General features: G+C 56.0%; 9 protein-coding genes across 9 annotated transcripts; 6 read left to right on the forward strand and 3 right to left on the reverse strand.

Annotated features, from left to right (window-relative positions):
• Positions 1-832: 832 nt before the first annotated feature.
• On the forward strand, positions 833-3398 carry E0L32_009170 (uncharacterized protein; the record flags this gene model as incomplete). The annotated part of the gene is made up of 7 exons (XM_031144105.1): positions 833-1228; positions 1291-1385; positions 1442-1541; positions 1600-1781; positions 1860-2122; positions 2188-2767; positions 2861-3398. 7 exons carry the CDS (start codon positions 833-835, stop codon positions 3396-3398), a joined length of 2154 nt encoding a protein of 717 aa, XP_030991280.1.
• A 707-nt stretch (positions 3399-4105) lies between these two features.
• Positions 4106-5968, reverse strand: E0L32_009171 (uncharacterized protein; the record flags this gene model as incomplete). The annotated part of the gene is made up of 2 exons (XM_031144106.1): positions 4106-5688; positions 5779-5968. 2 exons carry the CDS (start codon positions 5966-5968, stop codon positions 4106-4108), a joined length of 1773 nt encoding a protein of 590 aa, XP_030991281.1.
• Positions 5969-6923: 955 nt separating this feature from the next.
• E0L32_009172 (uncharacterized protein) lies at positions 6924-7397 on the reverse strand (the record flags this gene model as incomplete). The annotated part of the gene is made up of 3 exons (XM_031144107.1): positions 6924-7041; positions 7182-7292; positions 7348-7397. The coding sequence occupies 3 exons, from the start codon at positions 7395-7397 to the stop codon at positions 6924-6926; spliced, it is 279 nt and encodes a 92-aa protein (XP_030991282.1).
• A 2415-nt stretch (positions 7398-9812) lies between these two features.
• E0L32_009173 (uncharacterized protein) lies at positions 9813-12399 on the forward strand (the record flags this gene model as incomplete). Its single annotated transcript, XM_031144108.1, has 4 exons — positions 9813-9926; positions 10030-10795; positions 10853-12162; positions 12229-12399. 4 exons carry the CDS (start codon positions 9813-9815, stop codon positions 12397-12399), a joined length of 2361 nt encoding a protein of 786 aa, XP_030991283.1.
• A 698-nt stretch (positions 12400-13097) lies between these two features.
• E0L32_009174 (uncharacterized protein) lies at positions 13098-14271 on the forward strand (the record flags this gene model as incomplete). The annotated part of the gene is made up of 3 exons (XM_031144109.1): positions 13098-13308; positions 13469-13606; positions 13661-14271. The coding sequence occupies 3 exons, from the start codon at positions 13098-13100 to the stop codon at positions 14269-14271; spliced, it is 960 nt and encodes a 319-aa protein (XP_030991284.1).
• A 638-nt stretch (positions 14272-14909) lies between these two features.
• Positions 14910-16840, forward strand: E0L32_009175 (uncharacterized protein; the record flags this gene model as incomplete). Its single annotated transcript, XM_031144112.1, has 3 exons — positions 14910-15166; positions 15231-16284; positions 16343-16840. The coding sequence occupies 3 exons, from the start codon at positions 14910-14912 to the stop codon at positions 16838-16840; spliced, it is 1809 nt and encodes a 602-aa protein (XP_030991285.1).
• A 488-nt stretch (positions 16841-17328) lies between these two features.
• E0L32_009176 (uncharacterized protein) lies at positions 17329-18563 on the reverse strand (the record flags this gene model as incomplete). The annotated part of the gene is made up of 2 exons (XM_031144113.1): positions 17329-18209; positions 18296-18563. 2 exons carry the CDS (start codon positions 18561-18563, stop codon positions 17329-17331), a joined length of 1149 nt encoding a protein of 382 aa, XP_030991286.1.
• Positions 18564-19122: 559 nt separating this feature from the next.
• On the forward strand, positions 19123-20708 carry E0L32_009177 (uncharacterized protein; the record flags this gene model as incomplete). Its single annotated transcript, XM_031144114.1, has 9 exons — positions 19123-19253; positions 19317-19330; positions 19389-19451; positions 19511-19605; positions 19662-19753; positions 19816-19957; positions 20013-20171; positions 20221-20556; positions 20610-20708. 9 exons carry the CDS (start codon positions 19123-19125, stop codon positions 20706-20708), a joined length of 1131 nt encoding a protein of 376 aa, XP_030991287.1.
• A 442-nt stretch (positions 20709-21150) lies between these two features.
• Positions 21151-22467, forward strand: E0L32_009178 (uncharacterized protein; the record flags this gene model as incomplete). The annotated part of the gene is made up of 6 exons (XM_031144115.1): positions 21151-21182; positions 21252-21432; positions 21611-21727; positions 21817-21940; positions 22066-22137; positions 22226-22467. 6 exons carry the CDS (start codon positions 21151-21153, stop codon positions 22465-22467), a joined length of 768 nt encoding a protein of 255 aa, XP_030991288.1.
• Positions 22468-23006: the final 539 nt, after the last annotated feature.

Consider the following 23006-nt stretch of genomic DNA (forward strand, 5'->3'; position numbering starts at 1 on the left):
CAGAGCCTCTAGAGCTAGGGCGAAGTACTTAGAGAAACCACCTGGATAAACAAAAGATATATCACTTATTTAACCGTATCTAGCTAGTGAAAATTACTCTTATTATTGATTTTCTGTAATTTATATTATATAATTTTTAATTAACTTGTGTTTTCTCTTTAAGAACTAGTCATTGTCCCCTATTTTAAAGCAGAGATAATTCAAAAGATACAATTGAACGCTGAAGGAGCTTATCTTATATCAATCCTACGTGCATCTCAAGATATCAAACTCCAGCAGCTTCGTTAAAGCCAGGACTTCTCAAACAAAACCCAAGTCAATCAACAATAGGCTTGACGATTCTCTCAATAGGGCCTCCAAGCTCGAAAGGGGTATGAAGAGCTACGCTCGGGCGCGAAAGATGTTGTTTGCCCGCCCCCACAGGGCCTGATTACTTTGAATTGACTCTACGTCAGAGCCTGCCTATTCAATGCAGTTATTGAAAGAAGTCACATCAACCATTCAGTCCACACTAATATATACGACTGAGCTTATCGTGAATATCCATTGCTGCCAGCATATGACCATTCAGTCGAAACGGCGAGCTGCCCTCCAGCCCGGGTGTGTGGTCGCTGCTGCTCCTGCTCAAGTCAAAGTCACCTTAACGGCTCCCGAACAGCTTGGAGTGACAACATTTGTTTCTTGTTCCGGGCACAAGACCCCGAATAGACGACCAAACTCATAAATTTTCTTTACAAAACCACTTCATGTCGCATTTATCAACCTTCTCTTCCTAATTCTCTCTGTCTTGGCCAGACTCTTCGTCGCAGCTGTCACACCGCAGCCCCTCCTCATGGCCGTCCCGCTCATTCGAACACCACCACCACCCGCAGCTTCTCCCGCAGACACCGGTCAGCCCCCGAAAATGAAGCGCGCAAAGGTGCGTCAGGTAGACGAGGCCCTAGAAGTCCAAGACGCTCAGCCCTTGGTCCGGCGGTCGACCCGTGCCCGCAAGAGGCCGGCCGCATTCGATCAAGAAGCCGAGTACAAGCCTGCTCCTTCCGCCTCGAGGGGGGAGCTCAACAAGAGGATCAAGATTGTGCAGCGACGGAACCCGCCGCGTAAGGCCACGGCGTCCCCGCCACCAGAGGTGCCGCTGCCAGACGACGTGCTTCTCGAGGCATTCGCGCCGATGCGGCCAGAGGAGCTCCAGCAGTGGCGAGGCTGGACCGAGGTTGAATCAGAGCCTGTAAGTTCGCCTCACGCCTCGAAAGTCAGATATCCCCATCATGAACTAACAACCCCTCCAAGGCCTTTTTCAATCATATTTTGAAGCAGATTGGTATAGAAGATGCCAAGATTCAGGAGGTGTTTTCTATCGATGAAGACGCTTTTGCTTTTGTGCCGTGAGTGACAGCCGAGTGAGCCCAGCAAGCCACCTTGATGCTGACAGTGTTCCAAGCAAACCAATCCATGGTCTGATATTCCTCTACCAATTTGTCGAGGAGTCTGAAGAGGAGGAGAGGCAAGATTGCCCAGAGGGAGTCTGGTTTGCGAATCAGGTACGACCGTGACTTTCTCTTCTCTCATATGACCCCGAACCTAACAGAACTCCCCTAGACAACAGCAGATGCCTGTGCTACTGTTGCTATGCTCAACATAGCCATGAACAGCTCAGGGCTACACCTGGGCCCGACGCTGGACGACTTCAAGGCCGAGACCAGGAATCTATGCCCTGCATTACGCGGCTACGCCATGAGCAGAAACCCGACCATCAGGGCTGCCCACAACTCCTTTGCCAGGTAAGATCGCGCGTCCTCGAGAGGCACATCTTCTACCGCACACCCCCCCCCGTACACAACAACTAACAAATACCTCAGACGCATAGACATCCTCAGGGCGGACCTCCACCTGAACAACAAGTTCGACTTCGCAGCCAGAGCTCCTGAATCATTATCACCCTCCCCCTCGCCCTCAAAGAGCAAGAAGCCGCCGGCAAAGCAAGCCAAGCCAAAACCAAAACCAAAACCCAAATCCAAAAAGAAGCGAGCTGTCGACGCCGCGTTCCACTTCATCGCCTACGTCCCTATCGAGGACAAGGTCTGGGAGCTGGACGGCCTGCAGCACAAGCCCTTCTGTCTAGGTAAGGGCGATCCATCCCCTCATCCCCCAGATTCCTCGCAAAAGATTTGCACCTCTCTAACCAAGCAACCTCCGACCGACCAGGCACCTTCGACGGCGACGACTGGGCCGCCGAGGCCCGCTCCCGCATCGAACTGCGCATGTTCCAGGACGCCGACGAGGACAACTTCTCATTCAACCTCCTCGCCATCTGCGGCTCCGCCCTGCCCGCCATACGGCAGAGCCTCGCCCTCACCCTCCGTCAGCTGCTCGTCCTCGACGCCCACCAGCTCGGCCGGGGCGGCGAAGGCGGGTGGGCGCCGCAGCCGGACGACCTCCTATCCGACGTGTCCAAGTTCGGCCTCGACCGCGCCGCCGACATCGAGAGCGTAGGCGACGCCGCGGCCGCCCTCCCGCGGGAATTCACCGACCGGATCGCGCACGCCGAGTTCGGCACGGCCCGGGCGCTCGAGCTGCGCGCCGAGCTCGACGCCGAGCGCCGCCGCCTGCGCGCCGAGTACGCGGCCGAGCTGTCGGCCGACGAGGACAACGCGCGCCGCGTGGACGGGCGCAAGAAGGACTACGGCCCCCTGCTGCACGGCTGGGTGCAGAAGCTGGCCGACAAGGGCGTCCTGAAGGACATTGTCGGCGCCGCCGGCGCCGGGGCGTAGCGTGTCCCCTGGGAGAGCTCGTCGGACGAGGACGCCGAAGGCGAGACGGTGAGCGACGGGGACAGCGGGCTGTGCATCACGGTCCGTAGATCTCAGAGCTGCGGCTGCGAGGGCGACGATTCGTCGGACGCGGAGCGCGGCCAGTGCATCACGGTCGCTAGCCTGTGGGACTCGTGGAACGACAACTCCGCGTCGATTGACCACGACGAGAGCGGCTTTTGCATTACGGCCAGAGGCAAGGAGACGGCATCGAAGGACGGCGAGGGCAATGTACCCAAAGGAAGGAAGGGCAGCAGTCTCACCGTGGACGACTTATTGAACCCGTCGAACGAAAACGACGTGGGTGACTATCGCAGTAGGCTCAGGAGCAAGAAGCGGTCAAGGAGCGACATGACTTCTTCGCCAAAGAAGAGGAAGCGCAAAAGTCTCACCATTGACGACTTGTTGAACCCATCCAACGAAGATGACGCGGGCGACTATCGCAGCAGGCTCAGAAGCAGGAAGCGGTCAAGGAGCGACATGACTCCTTCTCCAAAGAAGAGAAAGCGCAGAAGCCTCACGGTTCAGGACTTGTTAAATCCATCAGACCAAGACGACGGCAATCAGTCCAACATTGCTAGTGGGTAGATTACCTTGTTCTCCCATGGGCAAGGCAAGACTGTTGCATTTTTGGCATGCTTTCTTGCATGGAAAGAGAAGCAGTTGTTTTTGAGCAAAGACTACGCATGACATACCAGCATGGAGTTCTTCTGGAGTTTGACAGGGTACAGCGTACGGCAGGGGAGCATTCAGATGCTGCTTTTTTTTTCATATGCTCTTCTAGATGGCCACAGGAACTACTCATCAATACGAATATTACTCACTCGGATCTTGACATGCATGCAACCCGTATCATCCAGATGACTTGACAATTCACACATCTTTCATAGTTTGGGAGTGGCTCAAAAGATCGTCCAGAGCCTTTCGCCGTCGCCACCTGGAAAGTAACTTGTGCTCGCCGCAATTGGCCCAAATGTCTCATTTTGCGATGCCTTTCGCTCCGGGTATAGCCTAATAAATGGAAAAACAAGCCCCTCTTGGGCACCTGACAAGCATACATCATTTTCCTTATACCTTGCTTAACAAAGCCCTCCGATGTTCGAGAACTAGCCTTATAGATGAGTACCGATTAACTCCCTCGAGAGACCGTACAATAGAGACAAACCCGCCAAAAACCTGGGAAAATAAACTCCTAGCTAAATGCAAGCCTGAAGGCTACAAAACAAAAGACAGCACGGTCTGTGATCAGATGAGGGGTTCCGAGGAAGACAGAGGGAGCCAGAGCAGACTGCCACTCAGTAGTAGTTGTTCAGCTCTGGGCCTCCAGAGCCAAAGCCGCCGCGGTTGCCAACCTGTGCTGCCGGCCCAGTCGGTGGCTGCTGCTGCCATCCGCTAGGGTTCTGGCTAGTGTTGTTCTTGGCAAAAGCCTGCTGCTGTTGCTGGGAGCTATCGTCATAGTCCACTTGATGACTGCCTCGGCCAACATCATCAAGTGAGTGATAGTGGTGCTTACCTCTGCCACCCCGCCCTCCCCGGCCACCTCGACCACCGCGGCCTCCGGTATGGAAGCCCCTGCCGCCTCGGCCGCCGCGACCACCTCTGCCTCCCTGGTGGAAAAACCCACGACCACCACCACTAGGTCCCTGCGGCACACCCGGTTGCCTGAGAGAGGGCTCGATGCCGCCGTCATCAGGCTGTCTGGGACGCTTCCCACCGGTGCCTAGCTTGGGGAACAAGCTCTCGTATGCATTCTCACTGGGGTTGTCTGGCTCGATCCTGAGAAGGACCTTCTCTCCGACTGTGGTCTCGAATACGTGCGCCTGTTCGGGGCTGACAGGGTTCCAATTCTGTATCTTCCCAGCATCGACTGGCCTGGACCCTTTGCGTACGGCGAGCACCACAAACGGGCTCGGATTGTCGGTGTGGAACTTTGCGCCCCGCGGGACAGGCCGGACACTCGCCGCCCAGATGCTATTCTCGAAGCAAGCCGTGCCGGTGATCTCCCACTTCATCTTGGCACCCATGCCGCCGACCTTGTCCAGAATACTACGCGGGCAAGGGCGCGGGCAGATCATGATGTTATTAGCAAGGATCTTGAGGTCGCTATCTGCGACGTCAGCCGGCAGCTGCGCCAGGGTCAACAGACGTTGAGTATCCGCGTGGCTGATGAGATAGCCAGTGTAGAAGACGGTCTTCTTGATGATCAGCCTGTCGCCGCGGTGAGTGTGGGACCTCTTGACGAGAGCTTCATTGTGCGCGTTGACAAGGTGTTGCACTTCGGCAACTTCGACAACAGGGTCCAGATTGGTGGCGAGGTCGGCAACCTGTACGACCTCCGCACCGATGGGTCCTCGAGTCCGGCCAGGAGGGCCTGGGACACTCTGTCTCATGTTGTATTCAGCGAGGAAATCACGGAAGCCCTTCACGTGTTTCGGACGGTCTTCGTATACGCGAATATCCTCGGCGTGTTTGTATGTCTCCATCAGAGTCTCAAGGTAGACCTGCTTGAAATGCATGGTGCTGTTGAAGCGCTGGTTGTCGGGTCCCACGGCGGGTTTGAGTGTAACGAGGTCAAATTCAAGCCCCCTGCTTGTAATCATCCTCTTGACCAATTCACCGAAGCCTGTCTCTGACCTGCCCGTGAGTAGGATGCAGAGGGCGTCTTTCTGCTCCATGCTCAAGCGAACCAACTCAACAACCTTCTCGTTCCACCATCCTTCCCAGGCGCGGGGTTCCTCCTTGGCCAGGCCGTCGCCAGTGGCGGCGAGGATGCGACTGTCGTGCCACCAGCCACCATTTATGAACACATCAGGGCTGGCCAGCGATCCTATAGTCGGTCCGTTCCATAGCTTCGGATTCGGTAGCGGGGTCTTGAACACTGGGAAGGAGCAAATGATGTCAGTTTACAAGGCCTGTTCATATTGGGTTGGGTAGGGGCCATGGTGTGTCCAGGGGACCAATTACTCACGAGTATTGTCAAAATCGTATACATGAAGCGCCTTGATCCTGTCGACGGGCGGAAGCTGCTTATTCAAGATGGACCAGCGGCTCATGGCCGTGACGGTGTATTGCTGCAGGTGCTGCTTGGTCGGGGCGGCGACGCCAGGGGAGCCATTCTGCGCCAACCGGGCGTAGTTGGCGTATGCGGAGGAAGTCATGGCTCGGTTGGATACGGCGATGCGCGTGGACCTGGCTACAGCATGCATGGAGAGGTCATGGCCGATGGCGGATGGAAGATGGTCGCGTGGTCTTGGGGGGGTGGTTGATGGATGTTCAGGGCAAGGCCAAGCTTTGACATGGGTGTGTTCTTTATCTTATCAGGTACTACATCGAGGTACGAATGAATGCCAGCACGTTCAGGTACAATAGCTGCCACTCAGGAAAAGCGGGGGCGTCAAGGCGGTGTCACTGATTCATCTCAATTCAGATGCCATTGAATCATCTGGGCTTTCAAGATCACAAGAAGCAAGTCAATCTTTTTTGGGGGTGACGATGTTAGCTGCCAGAGACTGCTCTGTTACTAGAGGAGGTTCGCATGATCCGTCTTTGAATCCATAGCACCTCAAATTTGCTCGGCATATACATCTGGGTTGATTATATTTGACGGGGCTTAAGCCCCATGCTCTTGTAATTGCTCATTGCGTGCTATCTATTCATCATCTCCCGTACGAGACATCGAAACTGGTTGAGATCGTCAAGTTCTCGAAGACTCAAGATGAACGGGTGCCTCGCAATGGGTCTAATAGTACCGCGACACAAAGGTATGCTTGAATTACGACGTGCCTGTGGTCCCTAGAGCGAAGTCCGCCTCGTTTCAGTGATGTTGATCCGGCATATCTCGGCACATGAAGGCCAATTAAGGATCGCCGGAAGCCAGTCGCATTGCTGTGAGTTGGGTTCCCGGCTCGACGCGGGTATTTGGGTTTGCTGGTGGCTCTGATGTCGGACCTAGAAGCCCGGCAAACCTCATAATACTCATCGCTGATATATGGCTCTCGCCGTGTAGTCATCGCCCGACGTTCTAACACACAGCCACACAATTATGTGAGCAGACACCAGCGTCTATGGTGGGCTGAAGTCTGACTGGATTTGTCGTGAAAGTATTCTTATGCCTCACGCCATGGCGACATCTTCGTTCTGAGCCTTCTCGGGCTTGCCATTGTCCGTGCGCAAACCGACGGCGGCCTCGGCCTCCTTTTGCGAGTATGGTTCCTCCTTGAGTTGCTTGACCCTTTGCAGAAGAAGATGTGTCAGCTTTGATAGACCTTTCGCTATCCCATTCTCAACCCGCGGGGTTCTTGCCTTCTCTTGTGCGGTTTTCCCCTCCTGTGGTCGACGAGGGTGACCTCGGTTTCGAACCACTTTGCGCACTCGACACAGTAATGCCTCCCTAGGCCAGGAAGGTCTTCAGCTGCTTTAGTGTCCTTCCACTGGGCGAGATGTTTTGGTGATAGCAAATCCGCCTTAATCTGGTCGACATCTCTGGTTGGACGTCAGAGACATTGCAGTGGGATGGGAACGGTGACAGTGAACATACCTGGTCTTGTTACGCGTCTTGGTGATGGTTCGCTTGTTGGGGACGCCCATTTTGAAACGTGTTTATGTGGTAATCGGGACAGCCTTATTGTTGCTGCTCTCGCTGAGGACTGGGCAAGGGTAGATCGATCTGTCATTCAATGCGGCCGGCTCACATGAAAGAGGTGAAAGCGTCTGGGGAAAATCTTGCACTTGCAACTTTTTAGTGGGGCTGTAGTGGGCTGGCCTGGTAGAGATAACGATAAGAATGAGAAGAGCCTCCATGTCCAGCTCACTACCTTAGTGACCGGGCCAGGTACAGAGGTACAGAGGTGAGGTACCTACTAGCCAGGGAGGCTCACCCCAAGGCTTTTGGCCCAAGCAACCTTGGAAGCCGAGCTAAATAACAACAAAGTCCAGGCTGGATCGACCTGCAGCTGCCAGTCAATGTCAGGTCATACCTGATGACATGCTGTCTTGTGGATGGGTGATTGATGCAGGTCTTGCCTTATGAGATCATCCTACCACACCTCTGCAACATACTGACGTCTCACCTCCGTAAGAACTTTTCGGTCAAGTCTGGGCGTGACAATGGATCAATGAATATCCCAGAGAAATGCCAAACATTTGCCTCTCTTTTGCCATTGTCATGATGATTTGAATCAGCCTGCAGTGCATGGAATGGGCACTGTAGGCCAAGGCTCGGTCGGAAGCAACTCGTAACGCCTGTCGCGCCCGAGCCTGAACCGGGGCATCGCCGAGCTAAAACAATGACCGCCCCACTGGAATTGGGAAGCTCATACCCACCCCCATGTCCAGGTCTCCAGATCAAACAATTTTTTTTTTCTGTCGTGGCAGCCCTCTTGCTAGCTGCAATTGACAAGCCGCCGGAAGTCTGGTAATTGGCATCTCGGGTACACAAGAGGCTTGCCCCGGCAGTGTTGCAGTTCAGATGAAGCCTTCAAGTTCAGAGGACGTACAAGGCACTTTTTGTCAACCAGATTTCCCCAGTGTACCTTGCAAGCTCTGTTCCTTTTGAACAAAGCTTACCCCAGGCTGCTAACCGCATTGAGCCTGTACAAGTACATCGATGGACCTTCTTGCAGCGGCAACTGATTAAAAGTACCTAGCCCTGCAGCCTTTTTCACAGTGGACAGGCCGGAAGAGCTGGCGGTACAGTTGGCCGGGGAGACGCGACGCCCCACGTCCAAGGAAAAGGAAAGCCAGCGTACCGGCGTGTACCGAGCCGGCCGTGAGGCATTTTGCACTGTCGGCGGCCGAATTTGCATCAGGGCAGTCCATGTACCTTCAACCTTGCTGACCATTGGCGTGAACGCCAATTGCTCAAGCAACAACAAAAACCAATCAGAAGTGTCCCAAATAAATCATTAACAAAAAGAGTCAAGTGCCGTTCTACCGAGGGTCTCTGGTCCAAAGCATCCTCTCACCCCCAGGAGCGAGCCCAATGAGGCAGTCAATATCTCCCTCGCCACATGGGACATGGAATATGTTGCACAGATTTAGGTAGTGGGATAACCCTCTGGGATGTGAATTGGGAACCTGATTGAGGGCCCTGTAACAATTGCTGTTCCCGTCGGCAAGGTTTGTCAGATACTGCTTCCATGATCTCGATGGACCCCGAATCAGTCGGCTCGATAGTTCTTCAGTGTGTCCTGACCACAACTCACGGCCTCAGGCTGTGGTGTTGATACTGTACTGTAGTGAGCATTTCGGATCCTAAGGTCATCTGCCAACAGCAAAGACAGATCGGACATGATATGCGATGCAGTGCTGTGATCTAGGAGATGCCGAGCAGCCTCGCCGCTCATGGCCGGCCACCACTCGCAAATCCGCAAGTATATACGAGTGGTAGTGGCATTTCGGGGCTTGGGAAGGCCTAAAACAGGGGGTGGTAGCCAAGTGGTAGCTTAGTCGAGACACGCTGGACCTTGCACTGGCACGACTGGCCCCACCCACAAGCACCTGGCCACAGGTCTGGCAGCAGGGAGCGCCACTGTGAGCTCCACCCGTAGCCAGGGTAGAAGGGAAAAGCTTGTGACGTTGACCTGCTCTCAGAGGGGAGAGGCCGAGAGACGCAAACCCGCTTTTGCTGGTACAATAATCAGACTCGTCTGATTCGCCCGTTGGCCCGCCATCCCCATCGTCATAGCCGAGAAAGTACCTCGCCGTGGAGGCGGCGACGGCAACGCAGGAAAGCAGCACCTCCAATCTAGCGCCAATTAGCCCAAATCCTGTCTGCCTTCATTATTTCTTCCACCCTCCTCCAATCTCTCCACCCAATTCTTTTCCTCACACTCACGACTTCCTTTTGTTTTGTGTCGGCATCCCAAGGAGACTTGATAATAGATTCATTTCTTCCTTGCGATAGCTTCAAGTGGTGTTTTCTTCAGTATCTCCACTCCAATTGAGCTTTCTTCTGCTTGAGACTCTCCCCCGCACGAGCAAAGATCACCACCTGTCGTCACCATGTTGGCCACTCGTCAGGTGCTGGGCCATGTCGCCCGCAGCCGCGCCCCCATGGCCAGCCTGGGTCTGCGACGGACCATGGCCACTGTCTCTGACAGCCCTCTCGACCGCAAGGTAAGCTCCAGAACCCTTGAGTCTTGAGAGCGGCTTTTCCACGCTGTGGGCTCTGTATGTTGCTCTCTGATAGCTAACCGGTGATGCCTCGGCACAATAACAGGTCAGGCAGAACAACTGGGAGGAGAACAACTTCATCAACTACAAGAAGATGTCTGAGAACCTCGCCATTGTCCGGAGTCGCCTCAACCGACCTCTGACCTATGCCGAGAAGATTCTCTACTCCCACTTGGATGACCCGCACGGTCAGGACATTGAGCGTGGCGTCTCCTACCTCAAGCTGCGACCGGATCGCGTTGCTTGCCAGGATGCCACTGCCCAGATGGCCATTCTCCAGTTCATGTCGGCCGGCATGCCCTCCGTTGCCAACCCCACCACTGTCCACTGCGACCACTTGATTGAGGCCCAGATTGGCGGTGCCAAGGATCTTGCTCGCGCTTGCGACATCAACAAGGAGGTCTACGACTTCCTTGCCTCCGCCTGCGCCAAGTACAACATTGGTTTCTGGAAGCCCGGCTCTGGTATCATCCACCAGATCCTGCTCGAGAACTACGCTTTCCCCGGTGGTCTGCTCATCGGTACTGACTCGCACACTCCCAACGGTGGTGGTCTTGGTATGGCTGCTATCGGTGTCGGCGGTGCTGACGCTGTCGACGTCATGGCCAACCTTCCCTGGGAGCTGAAGGCCCCCAAGGTCATTGGTGTCCGCCTGACTGGCCAGATGTCCGGCTGGACCTCGCCCAAGGACATCATCACCAAGGTTGCTGGTATCCTCACCGTCAAGGGTGGTACCGGTGCTATCGTCGAGTATCACGGCCCCGGTACCGAGTCGTTCTCGTGCACGGGTATGGCCACAATATGCAACATGGGTTCGTTTTCCCCCTTCTTGATGTGATTTGCTGTTTTCTGACCTGGTTGTTGGGCAGGTGCTGAAATTGGGGCCACGACGAGTGTTTTCCCGTTCAACGACCGCATGTATGACTACCTGAAGGCCACCAAGCGCCAGGACATCGGTGACTTTGCTCGTGTCTACGCCAAGGAGCTCCGTGAGGACGAGGGCGCCGAGTACGACCAGCTCATCGAGATCAACCTGTCTGAGCTCGAGCCCCACGTCAACGGTCCCTTCACTCCCGATCTTGCCACTCCCATCTCCAAGCTCAAGGAGGTTGCCAAGGCCAACGGCTGGCCCGAGGAGGTCAAGGTCGGTCTCATCGGCTCTTGCACTAACTCCTCGTACGAGGACATGAACCGTGCTGCCGCCATTGCTCAGGATGCTCTGGACCACGGCATCAAGGCCAAGTCTCTGTTCACTGTCACTCCCGGCTCCGAGCAGATTCGCGCCACCATTGCTCGCGACGGCCAGCTCGCCACCTTCGAGGAGTTCGGCGGTATGGTTCTTGCCAACGCCTGCGGCCCCTGCATTGGTCAGTGGGATCGCCAGGACGTCAAGAAGGGCGAGGCCAACACCATTGTCTGCTCGTACAACCGTAACTTCACCGGACGTAACGACGGCAACCCGGCCACCCACTGCTTCGTCACCTCTCCCGACATGGTCCTCGCCATGACCATTGCCGGCTCGCTGTACTTCAACCCCCTGACCGACAAGCTCAAGGACAAGGATGGCAACGAGTTCATGCTCACCCCTCCCAACGTCGCTGCCATGCCCGAGCGCGGCTACGACCCTGGCCAAGACACCTACCAGGCTCCCCCCAAGGACCGCGCCTCTGTCAACGTCCAGGTCTCCCCCAGCTCCGACCGTCTCCAGATTCTGTCTCCCTTCAACGCCTGGGATGGCAAGGATGCGCTCGACTGCCCCATTCTGATCAAGGCTCAGGGCAAGACCACCACTGACCACATCTCCATGGCCGGCCCTTGGCTCAAGTACCGTGGTCACCTGGACAACATCTCCAACAACATGTTGATTGGTGCCATCAACGCTGAGAACGGTGAGGCCAACAAGATCAAGAACACCACTACTGGCGAGTACGACGCTGTTCCCGCCGTTGCCCGTGACTACAAGGCCAAGGGTATCAAGTGGGTTGTCATTGGCGACTGGAACTACGGTGAGGGCTCTTCCCGTGAGCACGCCGCTCTGGAGCCCCGTCACCTTGGTGGTCTTGCCATTGTCACTCGATCGTTCGCCCGTATCCACGAGACCAACCTGAAGAAGCAGGGTATGCTTCCTCTTACCTTCACTGACCCTGCCGACTACGACAAGATCCGCCCCGATGACCGGGTAAGTTTGCACAGCTTCTGAAAAGTCCTGGCTCGAAAGTTCATGTGTAGCTAACAATAATTGTAGGTCGACATCATGTGCACTGAGCTCGCCGTTGGCAAGCCCATGACCATGCGCGTCCACCCCAAGGACGGCGAGGCCTTTGACGTCAAGCTGCAGCACACCTTCAACGCTGGCCAGATCGAGTGGTTCAAGAACGGCAGCGCTCTCAACACCATGGCCAAGGCCCACAAATAAGCGACGTATGAGCGCTTGAGGATGTTGTAGGGGACGAATGTGAGGCACTGACGATAAGCGTTGATTTCAAAAGCATCATATCATACCACATTGTATTGTGCGAGGGCGGGACTGGAGGTTTTGCGCGGAATCTTGCTGGAGTCTCTGTAATCTTTTTCTATGTTGTTAGGAAGTCATCAACCCCCGACCAGACACTCGAGAGACTTCTTCATTAGCTGTACAAAAAACGAATTAAAAATGTGAAAATACACCGAAGGCCACCAAGACATTCATGAATCTCTGATCCTGTTCTCTCCATGTATTAGTCAGTTTGGGGCTTGAGTGCTCCTCGATAGAAGAATATGTACTGAACCAGACTGGAGTGCTTTGAGAAAATGCCAGATAAGCACGGACCGATAGGGACGATAAGGGGCGATTTAGGTTCAATTTGGCCTGGTATGGATCAATGTCTCACGCGACTGGACAAGCAACTGCTAGAGAACTCCTAGTTAGGCCCATTCGCTCTCCAACTCCTACTCAATTGCACAGAGCTTGGCCGATGTTTGCCCGTTCTCGTTGCGGCTCATGATGGTGAAAGGCCTGTTCGACTTCCTGCCAACAAATATCTACCGCTTCCACGGGCACCGCTGAAGCGCCCGAGGTCTCCAATCCAGCACCTTCGCAGTAGGCAAGGAGACTGGCACTCCGTCGAATCCGCCATGGCGCCCCCTTCATCGTCGTCTGCGACAGGCGCAAGCCGGATGCCGAGCTTTAACTTCTTGCGAACGAGGTCCTACGTCTTCCGACTGCCGCTGTTCACTCGCCTGATCGTCTTCCTTATTGTGCTGTTGTGGTTCCTCAGTCTGCAGTCTACCTGGGACGTCCAGGAATGGGGGGCTTTGGTCCCGGACAAGATTGGGTTTACGACGGGTAAGTTTACGCATTTTGGCATTGGCATATCCGCGCATGTCGGCCCGTACAGGGTATAGTTGGTGCTCGAACGGATAAGGTGCAGGGCGAGGACATCCGGTTGAGTGCGGCATACTCGGTGGGCAGGACGCAGCTGATTCACGTTGTTTTCTTCATACAGCCTACAGGACGAACACGTTCCCACTCGTGCACCTCAACTTCTTCCATGCGCTCATAAACGTGCTGGCGCTGACGCCCCTCCTCGAGCGTTTCGAGAGCGAATATGGCACGCTGACCTCGCTGGCCCTCTTCTTTGGGCGTGAGTGCTGCTCCCTGTGTCCAGCATGACCGGAGAAAGCTGACAGTCTGCTAGCTCTATCCACCTTCCCGGCACTTTTATACGTGTTCATCGAGCGGGGGATCTTGAGGAGTAATACGGCTGTGATGGGCGCTAGGTTTGTGAACATCGTTGCTAGCGAAGACACAAAGACGAGCATTGCTAACGAGCTTGGCAACAACAGTATCTGGGTGTTCCTCCTCCTGGGGATGGAGGCCATCCGGACATACCGCACGAATCCCCACCTGGTCATCGCTACATACCACATCCCGACCTGGACGACGCCGCTCATGCTCCTCCTTGTCCTTTCGGCCCTTGTTCCACAAACCAGTCTCCTCGGGCATCTCTGTGGGCTGGCATTTGGCTACCTCGGTAAGTTCACACCGGCCCTGTTCTTGACGGTTGGGCGTGACGACTTATCATGGCAAACAGCTGGCATGGGTTACATGAAGTTTGTGGCACCACCCGAGTGGGCGCTGCGGTGGATCGAGGGCAAGCTGAACTTGCTGGGACGGCTGCCGCACTACGTCAGCGTGGACCAGAAGACGTACGGCCGGTTCGGCGTGCTTCCGTCTTCGGGCGGTTCTGCCGGCGGCTCAGGTGTGCCGCTGGGATATGTTGGATCTACACAGAGGTTAGGGCCTTGAAGAAGTGAACGACATCTTGAAGCTCGGTTATGGAGGCGGCATTATTGTGTATTATATTATCCGAGCACAGCGTGTGGGCGTTGTTGGAGGCCGAAGGGGCTACTCGTGTGAAAAGGATGCTGTACTTGTCTCGGTCAGATAGACCCTTGCGACGTATATTCTAAAATACAACAAATTAATGGCTTGAAAGAAGCTCTGAACCAGGTCGTCCAGGCATGTACTTGCTGTTCGTCCAAGATCCACGAGTGCCTCGAGCCATTCCCAGCCAGTCCCGTTATGCCCTCAGAACCAATATCTCCTAATGAACCATACCACAAATATCGCATTCAATGTCAGTCACGACACGAGAGTGATGCCTGCATTGCAGTTGACATTGGGTGTGGCTTATGCAGCAATCGGGGGGTACAGTACTTGTAAGGGTCTGTGTGGGGTTGCGGATTGACCAGCCAGCATCGTACTTGCACTCTTTAGCTCCTGCCTCCAAACCTCCAAGCTGTCACTTTCGCAGGGTGCAAGAGCGCAGCTGTCAACGGTATTGCAAGATGCCGCGTCTAATCTGTGAGCGATCCTACCTTTGCACGAGAAGTCCTCGACTCTTCTGTGAAGTCTTGCCTGTCTGACATACTGACGCGCCCATCATGCCAGCTACGGCCCTTAGCCTGAGGCGGGACCCGCGCATCCTCAAGCTGCCTCCCTACGTCTCCTTTCTCTTCATCCTCGTCGGCGTTGTGTCATTGCTGATCCTACCGCTGGACAGCTACTCCAGGAGGACGTATATCTCTGAGAATGCGCTTCTCCCTGGCCAGGTGCATACATATTTTGGCGGGAGCGACCAGAATGTCTTCCGAGCTTACAAACACGAGGTGAATTCGGTTGGAGATAAGAGCAATGTCGTGTATGTCTCTGTCCGGCAAGCCGGGAGTGTGTATGGACCCGTTGCTAACAGAGTCCCATTCCAGAATCAACGATAAGCTCCAGTCCATCCTCACTGGCATCGGGCTCAAGGTTGGCCGTCAGAACTTCACTTACACATCTTCGGGCGACACGTATGCCGGCGAGAACCTCTACGCCATTCTCCAAGCCCCTCGCGGCGATGCTACCGAAGCCATCGTGCTGATCGCCGCCTACAAGAATGCCCAGGGCGACCTCAACCGGAATGGCGTGCCTCTCGCGCTCACCCTAGCCCGCTACTTCCGCCGGTGGTCTCTCTGGTCAAAAGATATCATCTTCTTGTTCCCGCCCGACAGCCTGGCAGGTCCGCAGGCCTGGGTCGACGCCTATCACGATGCCCACGACGGACGGCACGTCAGCTCTCTGCCCCTAAAGTCGGGAGCTCTGCAGGGTGCCATCGCCGTCGATTATGCGCAGGAGGACCGCTTCGAGAGTGTGCACATCATCTACGACGGCGTCAATGGGCAGCTGCCGAACCTGGATCTGATCAACAGTGTCAACTCTGTGGCGGGAGGCCAGATGGGCATGGGCGTCGCGCTGCACGAGATGTGGAACCACGACGACAGGTACGAGGACCGGCTCCGAACGATGCTCAGGGGCATGATGAAGCAGGGCCTTGGCATCTCGACGGGGCCGCACAGCTCCTTCATGGCATACCACGTCGACGCCGTTACGCTCCAGCCCTTTGGCAACGGGTGGCAGGACGAGATGGCCATGGGCCGCGTGGTGGAGGGCACGTTTCGCAGTCTCAACAACCTCCTCGAGCACCTGCACCAGAGCTTCTTCTTCTACCTGCTCATGCAGCGCGAGAGGTTCGTCAGCATCGGCACATACCTGCCGGGAGCTATGCTGCTGGCCGCCAATTTTACAATCATGGCCATCGCATTCTGGATCAAGAGTGGACAGCCTGAGGAGGAGACGACCAAGAAGGCCGTCAAGAAGGACGAAGACGCACCCGCACCGACGGTCGAGAGGGATATTTTCCTGCCCCTGGCCCTGGTGGTGGCATGCCACGCCCTGGGCATTGTGCCCTTGTACCTCTTTAACCACCTCCCCGCCAGTGTAAGTCCCTCACCACAGCCTGCACCTGACCTGGTGGCCATCGCTAACCACCCCACAGCTCCTCACTCCAGCCTTCATCCTCTTCGCTGCGCTCAACAGCGCCCTCCCGCACGTCCTCTCCTCTCTCCTCACCGCCCGCTCCGCCACGGTCCAGCAGTACCAGCTGACAAAGTCCTTCTCCCTCCTCCTGCTCGGCATGTTCCTCTCCTCCCTCGCCACCCTCAACTTCTCGGTCGCCTTCCTCGTCGGCCTCGTCGCCAGCCCCCTGACGTTTATGCAGCCGCCTGCCTCGCCCGCCGCCGCGACCGCCTCCCCGCTGCGGCGCTGGCTGCTCACCCTCGCGCTCAACCTCATGGCGCCGACGGCCGTGCTGGCGGCCTGCTCGGCGGGCTGGGGCCTGGGCGTGGGCGAGGTGCTGCGCCGCGCGGCGTTTGGCTGGGACGTCTGGGGCATGTACACGCCAGTCGTGGTGTGGTGTGTGTGGTGGCCTGCATGGCTGGTCGCGTCGGTACTGGTGCTGGGGCGGCCAGCGGCGCGCAAGGCCAAGGCTGCGTAGTCAGGTCAGAACAGGGGGCAGATGCCTGCCAGAGATGTATGTTGTAGGCAAGAAGTTCAAAAAGGAGTGTGCGACACGAGACAAAAGAGATGAAGAAAGGAGTACTTAGAGATGAGGGCATGCTTTAAGAGAGAAAACGTCATGTAGACGACCATACTGTACAGTAGTCACGCATGAGAACAAGACCTTGAATAGAGTTACAATGGCAACGCGTGAAGATGTAAATCAAGACGCAGCAGATGCAGTTCAGACAGTTGGGCGGGAGCGCTTGTGGTGACCAAAACCCATGGCATCTTGACTCCTGTATTCCGGCGTCTAATTAATGTCGTATAATACAAAGCCAGTTGGTTCATGACCTGGCTCCGTCTGATCTGATTCTCCCCTTCCGCTTCGCTTCTCAAAACACCACACATACACGCACACCCCCTGCTTCTATCTCTTTTGTGACACGTTTTCCTGCTGCCTTCCCCTGGCCTCTCTCTCTCTCCTTATGCGGCCCACACATCCTGGCCGACCCCCTCGATCCAGTTGCCGAGCTGGTTGACGCTCGAGTCCCAGTCCTTCAACCTCAGCCTCATGTTGTCGATCTGCTTCATGTCGAGTACCTTGGGCTGGACCCAGTTGATGTGCGCGACCTCGTCGACCTGGTCTATCGTGCCGCGCAGCAGGCCGAGGCTCAGGGCCTTCATGACGAGGTGCTCGATCTCGTCGGGGCGGACCTTGGTCTCGTGGGAGATGGTGGCGAAGGTCATGGCGCGGTCGTGCGGGGGCCGGCGGAAGACGGCCTCGGTCAGGGCGGCGAGGTAGATCTTCTGTCGCAGCTGGGCCGAGTGCTGCTTGAGCAGCGGGTGGGAGGCGACGTGGCCCGAGAGGACGTCGTAGGCGGCCAGGTCGCCGCGGTTGAAGGCGAAGAGCAGGTCGCGCAGCCAGGCGTCCTCCTTGCGCTCCCGGAGGGCGTCGAGGATGGGGTGCAGCAGCAGCTCGCCGAAGTTGTAGATGCTCGACGAGACGAGGGCGGCGATGGAGAGGTCGAGGGCGCGCTGGCGGCGCTCGCCGGCGCCGAGGGACTTGATGTCGATGCAGGCGAGGTAGAGGAGGGCGTTGCGGTAGTAGAGCGCAAAGTCGGCCTTGGCCTTGTAGTACGAGGCGTTGGTGTCGTAGAAGGCGGCGTGGACGATGGTCTCGACCGAGTCGAACGAGTCGAGGATGCGCTCGGCCTTGTCGAGGTCCTTGCGGGCGCCGTCAAAGTCCTCGAGGTCGAGCTTGACGCGGGCGACGGCGATGGTGGCGTAGACGAAGGCGTCTTGTGAGTCCTCGCCGTCGACCTTCTTGGCGACGGTCTCGAGGAAGCTCAGGCGCTCGTCGAGGTCTGTTGGAAAGTACAAAGTGTTAGAGAAGAAAAGGTAAACAGATAAAATGTGTCCCATTCCCGGGGAGAGAGGGCCGGGAACCAACCTTTGCACGACTCGGCTGCCTTGAGGGCAAGGTTGACGAGCTTAAGTTGGTTGATCTTATCAGCGAACTTTGTGACGAAGACCTTGAAGAATTGTAGCCGCAGCTTCGCGCTGTCGGGGTGGTTGAAGAACTCGAGGAGGGAGTCGGTGAGCTGATGCCACAGCTTGCGCTCCCACAGGTCCTCAAACTGCAGGATCATGGGCTGAAGCTCGTCGGGAGCTCCATCTCGCTGCTCCGCAAGGAAGTCGGAGATGGTATCGACATTCATGGCGGGCACCGGGGGAGGGGAGCTATTAGCTGAATGCGACGATGTGGTGCCTTTATGAGATCCTGGAGGTATGAAGGACTTCGATGTGGGAGTTGAGGGTAGAAAGGGCCGTGTGTAAGCGTGGATTATCGGAGGTTGAGAGAGTTGGATGTCCGTTGATGTTGCGAGGCCGGATCACAGCAGTTTAGGTAAACCACCTCAGACTGGGGGGAGCTTCCAAGTGCGGTCAGTAGTGTTTGACGCGGCTGCGACGCAGCCTGGAGGGATTGTGGAGCGCTGAGAGCAAGCGCTGGAAGCACCTAGTGGGCCAGTGCTGAGCTGCGCTGGTTGGTACGTGCTAGCGCTCTTGACTGGCGCCCAGGATAACCCGCCGCCGAACTGGGTCGATTGATGACTGGCGCACGCACGTGACCCACGCAAAACCAGCTCCGGCCAATCACGGCAGGCCGAAAGCGTGCATTGCGGCATCCCAGCTCGAGCCGATTCGAGATTCAATTGTTTCTCTACAGGCCAATTGGCGAGGCATAGCCCTTCTTGCTACTTCAGAACCCCCGCGAGAATGGCTTCCCCTGCTGCGGCAATGCGGTCGACCCGCAAGATCGCACAGAGCGTCGTCCAACAGCGTCGGTCGCTGTCCGATGTCACGATCACCCGAACCGGCAAACCCATCATCAGGACACAGGGTGGAAGGTAAGGAAGCACTCCCGATGCGTGCCAGAAACCGAATCCCGACTGACTTGCAATCTTCTCTAGGTCATCTCTTGGAGGTATGGATGCCCGCACACGAAGTTGAAGCTGAATCGGAACCTAACATCAGCCCTCCAGGTCATACCGCGACGGTCTTCGGTGCAACGGGTGCTCTTGGACGATACATCGTCAACAGGCTAGGTGCGCTCTACGGATCGATCAATTGGTCGAAGGGTTTATGCTTACGGCCTGGCAAATAGCACGGCAAGGATGCAACGTCGTCGTTCCCTTCCGGGAGGAGATGGCCTCGCGCCATCTCAAGGTCTCCGGTGACCTGGGCCGGGTTACCTACATTGTATGGAATTGCCAATGCCTGCGAACTAATATGCATATGCTAAAACTGGTTTGCAGGAGTACGATCTTCGAAACACGGCTTCGATCGAGGAGAGCGTCAGGCATTCCGATGTGGTCTACAACCTGGTTGGCCGCAACTATCCTACCAAGTATGGATGATTCGGACACTGAGCAGTACTCTATGAGCATCGGATCTAATGATGAGTTTCAGGAACTTCTCTCTCGAGGACGTCCACATCGAGGGCACGGAGAGGATCGCCGAGGCTGTTGCCAAGTACGATGTTGACCGCTTCATCCACGTTTCTTCCCACAGCGTCGACCCCAACTCGCCCTCCGAGTTCCTCAGGACCAAGGTACGATGCGGCGTGCTGTGAGATAAAGAACCCGGAACTGAACAGTGAATACTAGGCAATTGGCGAGCAAGTCGCACGCAGCATCTTCCCCGAGACTACCATCGTGCGACCGGCGCCCATGTTCGGCTTTGAGGACAACCTTCTTCTCAAGCTTGCGGGCGTCATGAACCTGTTCACTGCCAACAACATGCAGGAGCGCTTTGCCCCTGCTCACGTGAGTGAGACCCGGCCTCGGCTGCTTGGATGAATCTAATTTTGTATAGGTCATCGACGTCGGTCAAGCACTCGAGGTCCTGCTGTATGACGACAACACTGCTTCCCAGACCTACGAGCTGTACGGTCCCAAGCAGTACTCCATGGCAGAGATCGCTGAGATGGTCGACCGTGAGATCTACAAGAAGCGGAGGCACATCAACGTTCCCAAGGCCATCCTGAAGCCCGCCGCTGGCATCCTCAACAGGGCACTGTGGTGGCCCGTCATGTCCGCTGACGAGGTTGAGCGCGAGTTCCTCGATCAGGTCATCGACCCTACTGCCAAGACCTTCAAGGACCTCGGCATCGAGCCCGGTGATATTAGCAAGTTCACCTACCACTATCTGGTACGTCAGGCCCTTCCATTCGAGTCCATTTCCATTTGCTTACAACCCCTCAGCAAGGATACCGAAGCTCAGCCTTCTACGACCTGCCGCCGGCGACGGAGAAGGAGAAGAGGGAGGACAGGCAGTACCTGCACGTGCTGGACGACCAGTAGTGGAGTTGAGGTGTCGGTTGACGACAGGCTCGTTTGGGGATTTCAAAAGGGCTCGTTGTAGAGTGTACATATGTAAACAACTAGAGGTTTCCTTGAATCCAGGTGGTGAAATAAATCAGCATTATCAAATCCGGTTAGGATATGTCCAGCCAACCCGGACTTTATTTTGTGCAGTCATTGTATGGGGTTTGCTGCGCCGTGTTCAACTGGTGGTGTAAGTGAATGTATGCGAGCGGAAGACGGCTGGGAGCTGGATGAAAACTTTGGTTTTCCCCAATTTTAGCTCTGTGAACCTCTTAAAATATCGACATATCAGCCCGACTACCCCATCAAACGTTGCCGCAGCAGATATTTGCGAGAGATCTGCTCCGCGTCGCCCATGACACCGAAGTCGAATATTTCTAGTCATCCTCGTTCTTTTCTCGTTGCTTGAAGGTCCATCATGACCGGCAACGAAAGCGACGATGAGCCTCTGTGAGTCATCTCCCCCCCCTCATATGTAAAGTCATTCTCCCTGACAGACATTCTGGGCACGTTATAAAGAGTGCTCTCCTCCCACGCGCTCGATGCACTCAAGGATTTCTATGCCGAGAGAGACGCGCACAACAAGAAGTTCGCCGAGCTGCAGTCTGCGGCCGAGGCCCGGGCGGCCGCCGGTGGAGCGCCGCAGCAGCCGCTGAGCATGGAGGCGTTCACGGAGGACTGGAACGAGTCTCAGTTTTGGGTGCGTTGGTCTTCTTTTCTGCCTATTTGCTGGCCCTGTGATGGGTATAATAAGGGGGGTGTTGGTCTTGTCTCTCGGGCCTGTCGAGAGAGAGAGGGAGAGAGGGGTGGGCTACGTGGTTTGGCATGGGAGTTCCGAAGTAAAGTTTCAATGGATGGCTAATTTGCTGAAATCTCAGTATTCCGACGAGACGGCACGTCTGCTCGCAGGCCAGCTCCTCGAGGGCGCCGGGCCGGAGGACACGGTCGCCGTGGTCTCGGCGCCGAGCGTGTTTGTCGCACTCAAGAACCTGGTGGTAAGTTGTGGCCCTTTTCTTCGACCCACGCCTAGGGGAAGGAAGACATGTACACTGACAGAGGTTCCCGTGGGTGCATATATGCGTAGGCTGAGAGGGGTCCGGACGCGCCCGCGCCGCCAAAGATGGTGCTGCTCGAGCACGACAACCGGTTCGCCGTGTTTGGGGACGAGTTTGTGTTTTATGACTTTGTCGAGCCGTTCAAGCTGCCCGGTGAGTTTTCGTATCCTGCGCCACTCTTTGCCCTCTGATGAGGCTGAGAGAGAGCAGCGGATATACAGTCGCTGCTCTCTTTTACAAGGTCAGTTGGGGGAAGGGACTAACATGCACGTATGCAGGGAACCTCAAAGGCGCAGTCACGAGAATCATCTGCGACCCGCCCTTCCTCAGCGAAGACTGCCAGACCAAAGGTAACGATCTGCACAACACCATTTGAACCTACCTGCTCTCACAAATTGCGCCCCTTGCTAACATCTGACATCTCTCGCGTGGAAACAGCCGCCATGACCGTCCGCTGGCTCGCCAAACCCTCCCCCACCCTTTCTTCCTCCTCCTCCTCCACCTCGCAGAACCGCCTCGTCGTCTGCACGGGCGAGCGCATGGAGGAGCTCGTCACGCGCCTGTACAAGTCCTTTGGCGTGCGGACGACGACCTACGAGCCCGTGCACGCCCGGGGCCTGAGCAACGAGTTCTACTGCTACGCCAGCTTCGAGTGCGGCGAGTGGAGGTGGAAGGCTTGAGTAGTAGGGATTTAGGCTACGAGGTTGACTTGCTCAGCGCAAGTCGTGATTATGGTGGCAGTCCGGTCTGTCATCGAGATTTGTATGCCGGCAGGGAAAGATATGCCCTTGATCATCGGCACGCGTGGACATTAGATATTATGCATGGCTCGGGGATAGACAGATATCTCAAATCACTAGCAAGGCTCAATACTGAAAAGGGGAGTGAAAAGAATGGTCAGACGTCTAGCATTTCTGGTATTCATGATGACAAGTGCAACTTCGTACAAACGCTCTCCTGTTTTCCTGGTGGCCGGCCCGACGCGCCTGATGCAACGACAAACACAATGTAATCAACAAAGAAAAGTAAGAAAACAAACGCCGCGTTGCCCTCCATTGACGAAGGTGCAGTCTTGATGGACGTGTATGTAGTCGTGCTGGATGCCTCTCCCCCCCTTGGTCCCCGTCCAAGAAAAAAAAAACACAATATGCAAACCAGCCCCTTCTGGTTGGGGTCCACCATGATGAGTGGGAGGTGAGGTAATCTGTCGGTGGGTGAG

The sequence above is a fragment of the Thyridium curvatum genome (genome assembly GCF_004353045.1).
Source record: "Thyridium curvatum strain D216 chromosome Unknown NODE_65_length_251728_cov_83.732616, whole genome shotgun sequence".
In the NCBI taxonomy this organism is placed as follows: domain Eukaryota; kingdom Fungi; phylum Ascomycota; class Sordariomycetes; order Thyridiales; family Thyridiaceae; genus Thyridium; species Thyridium curvatum.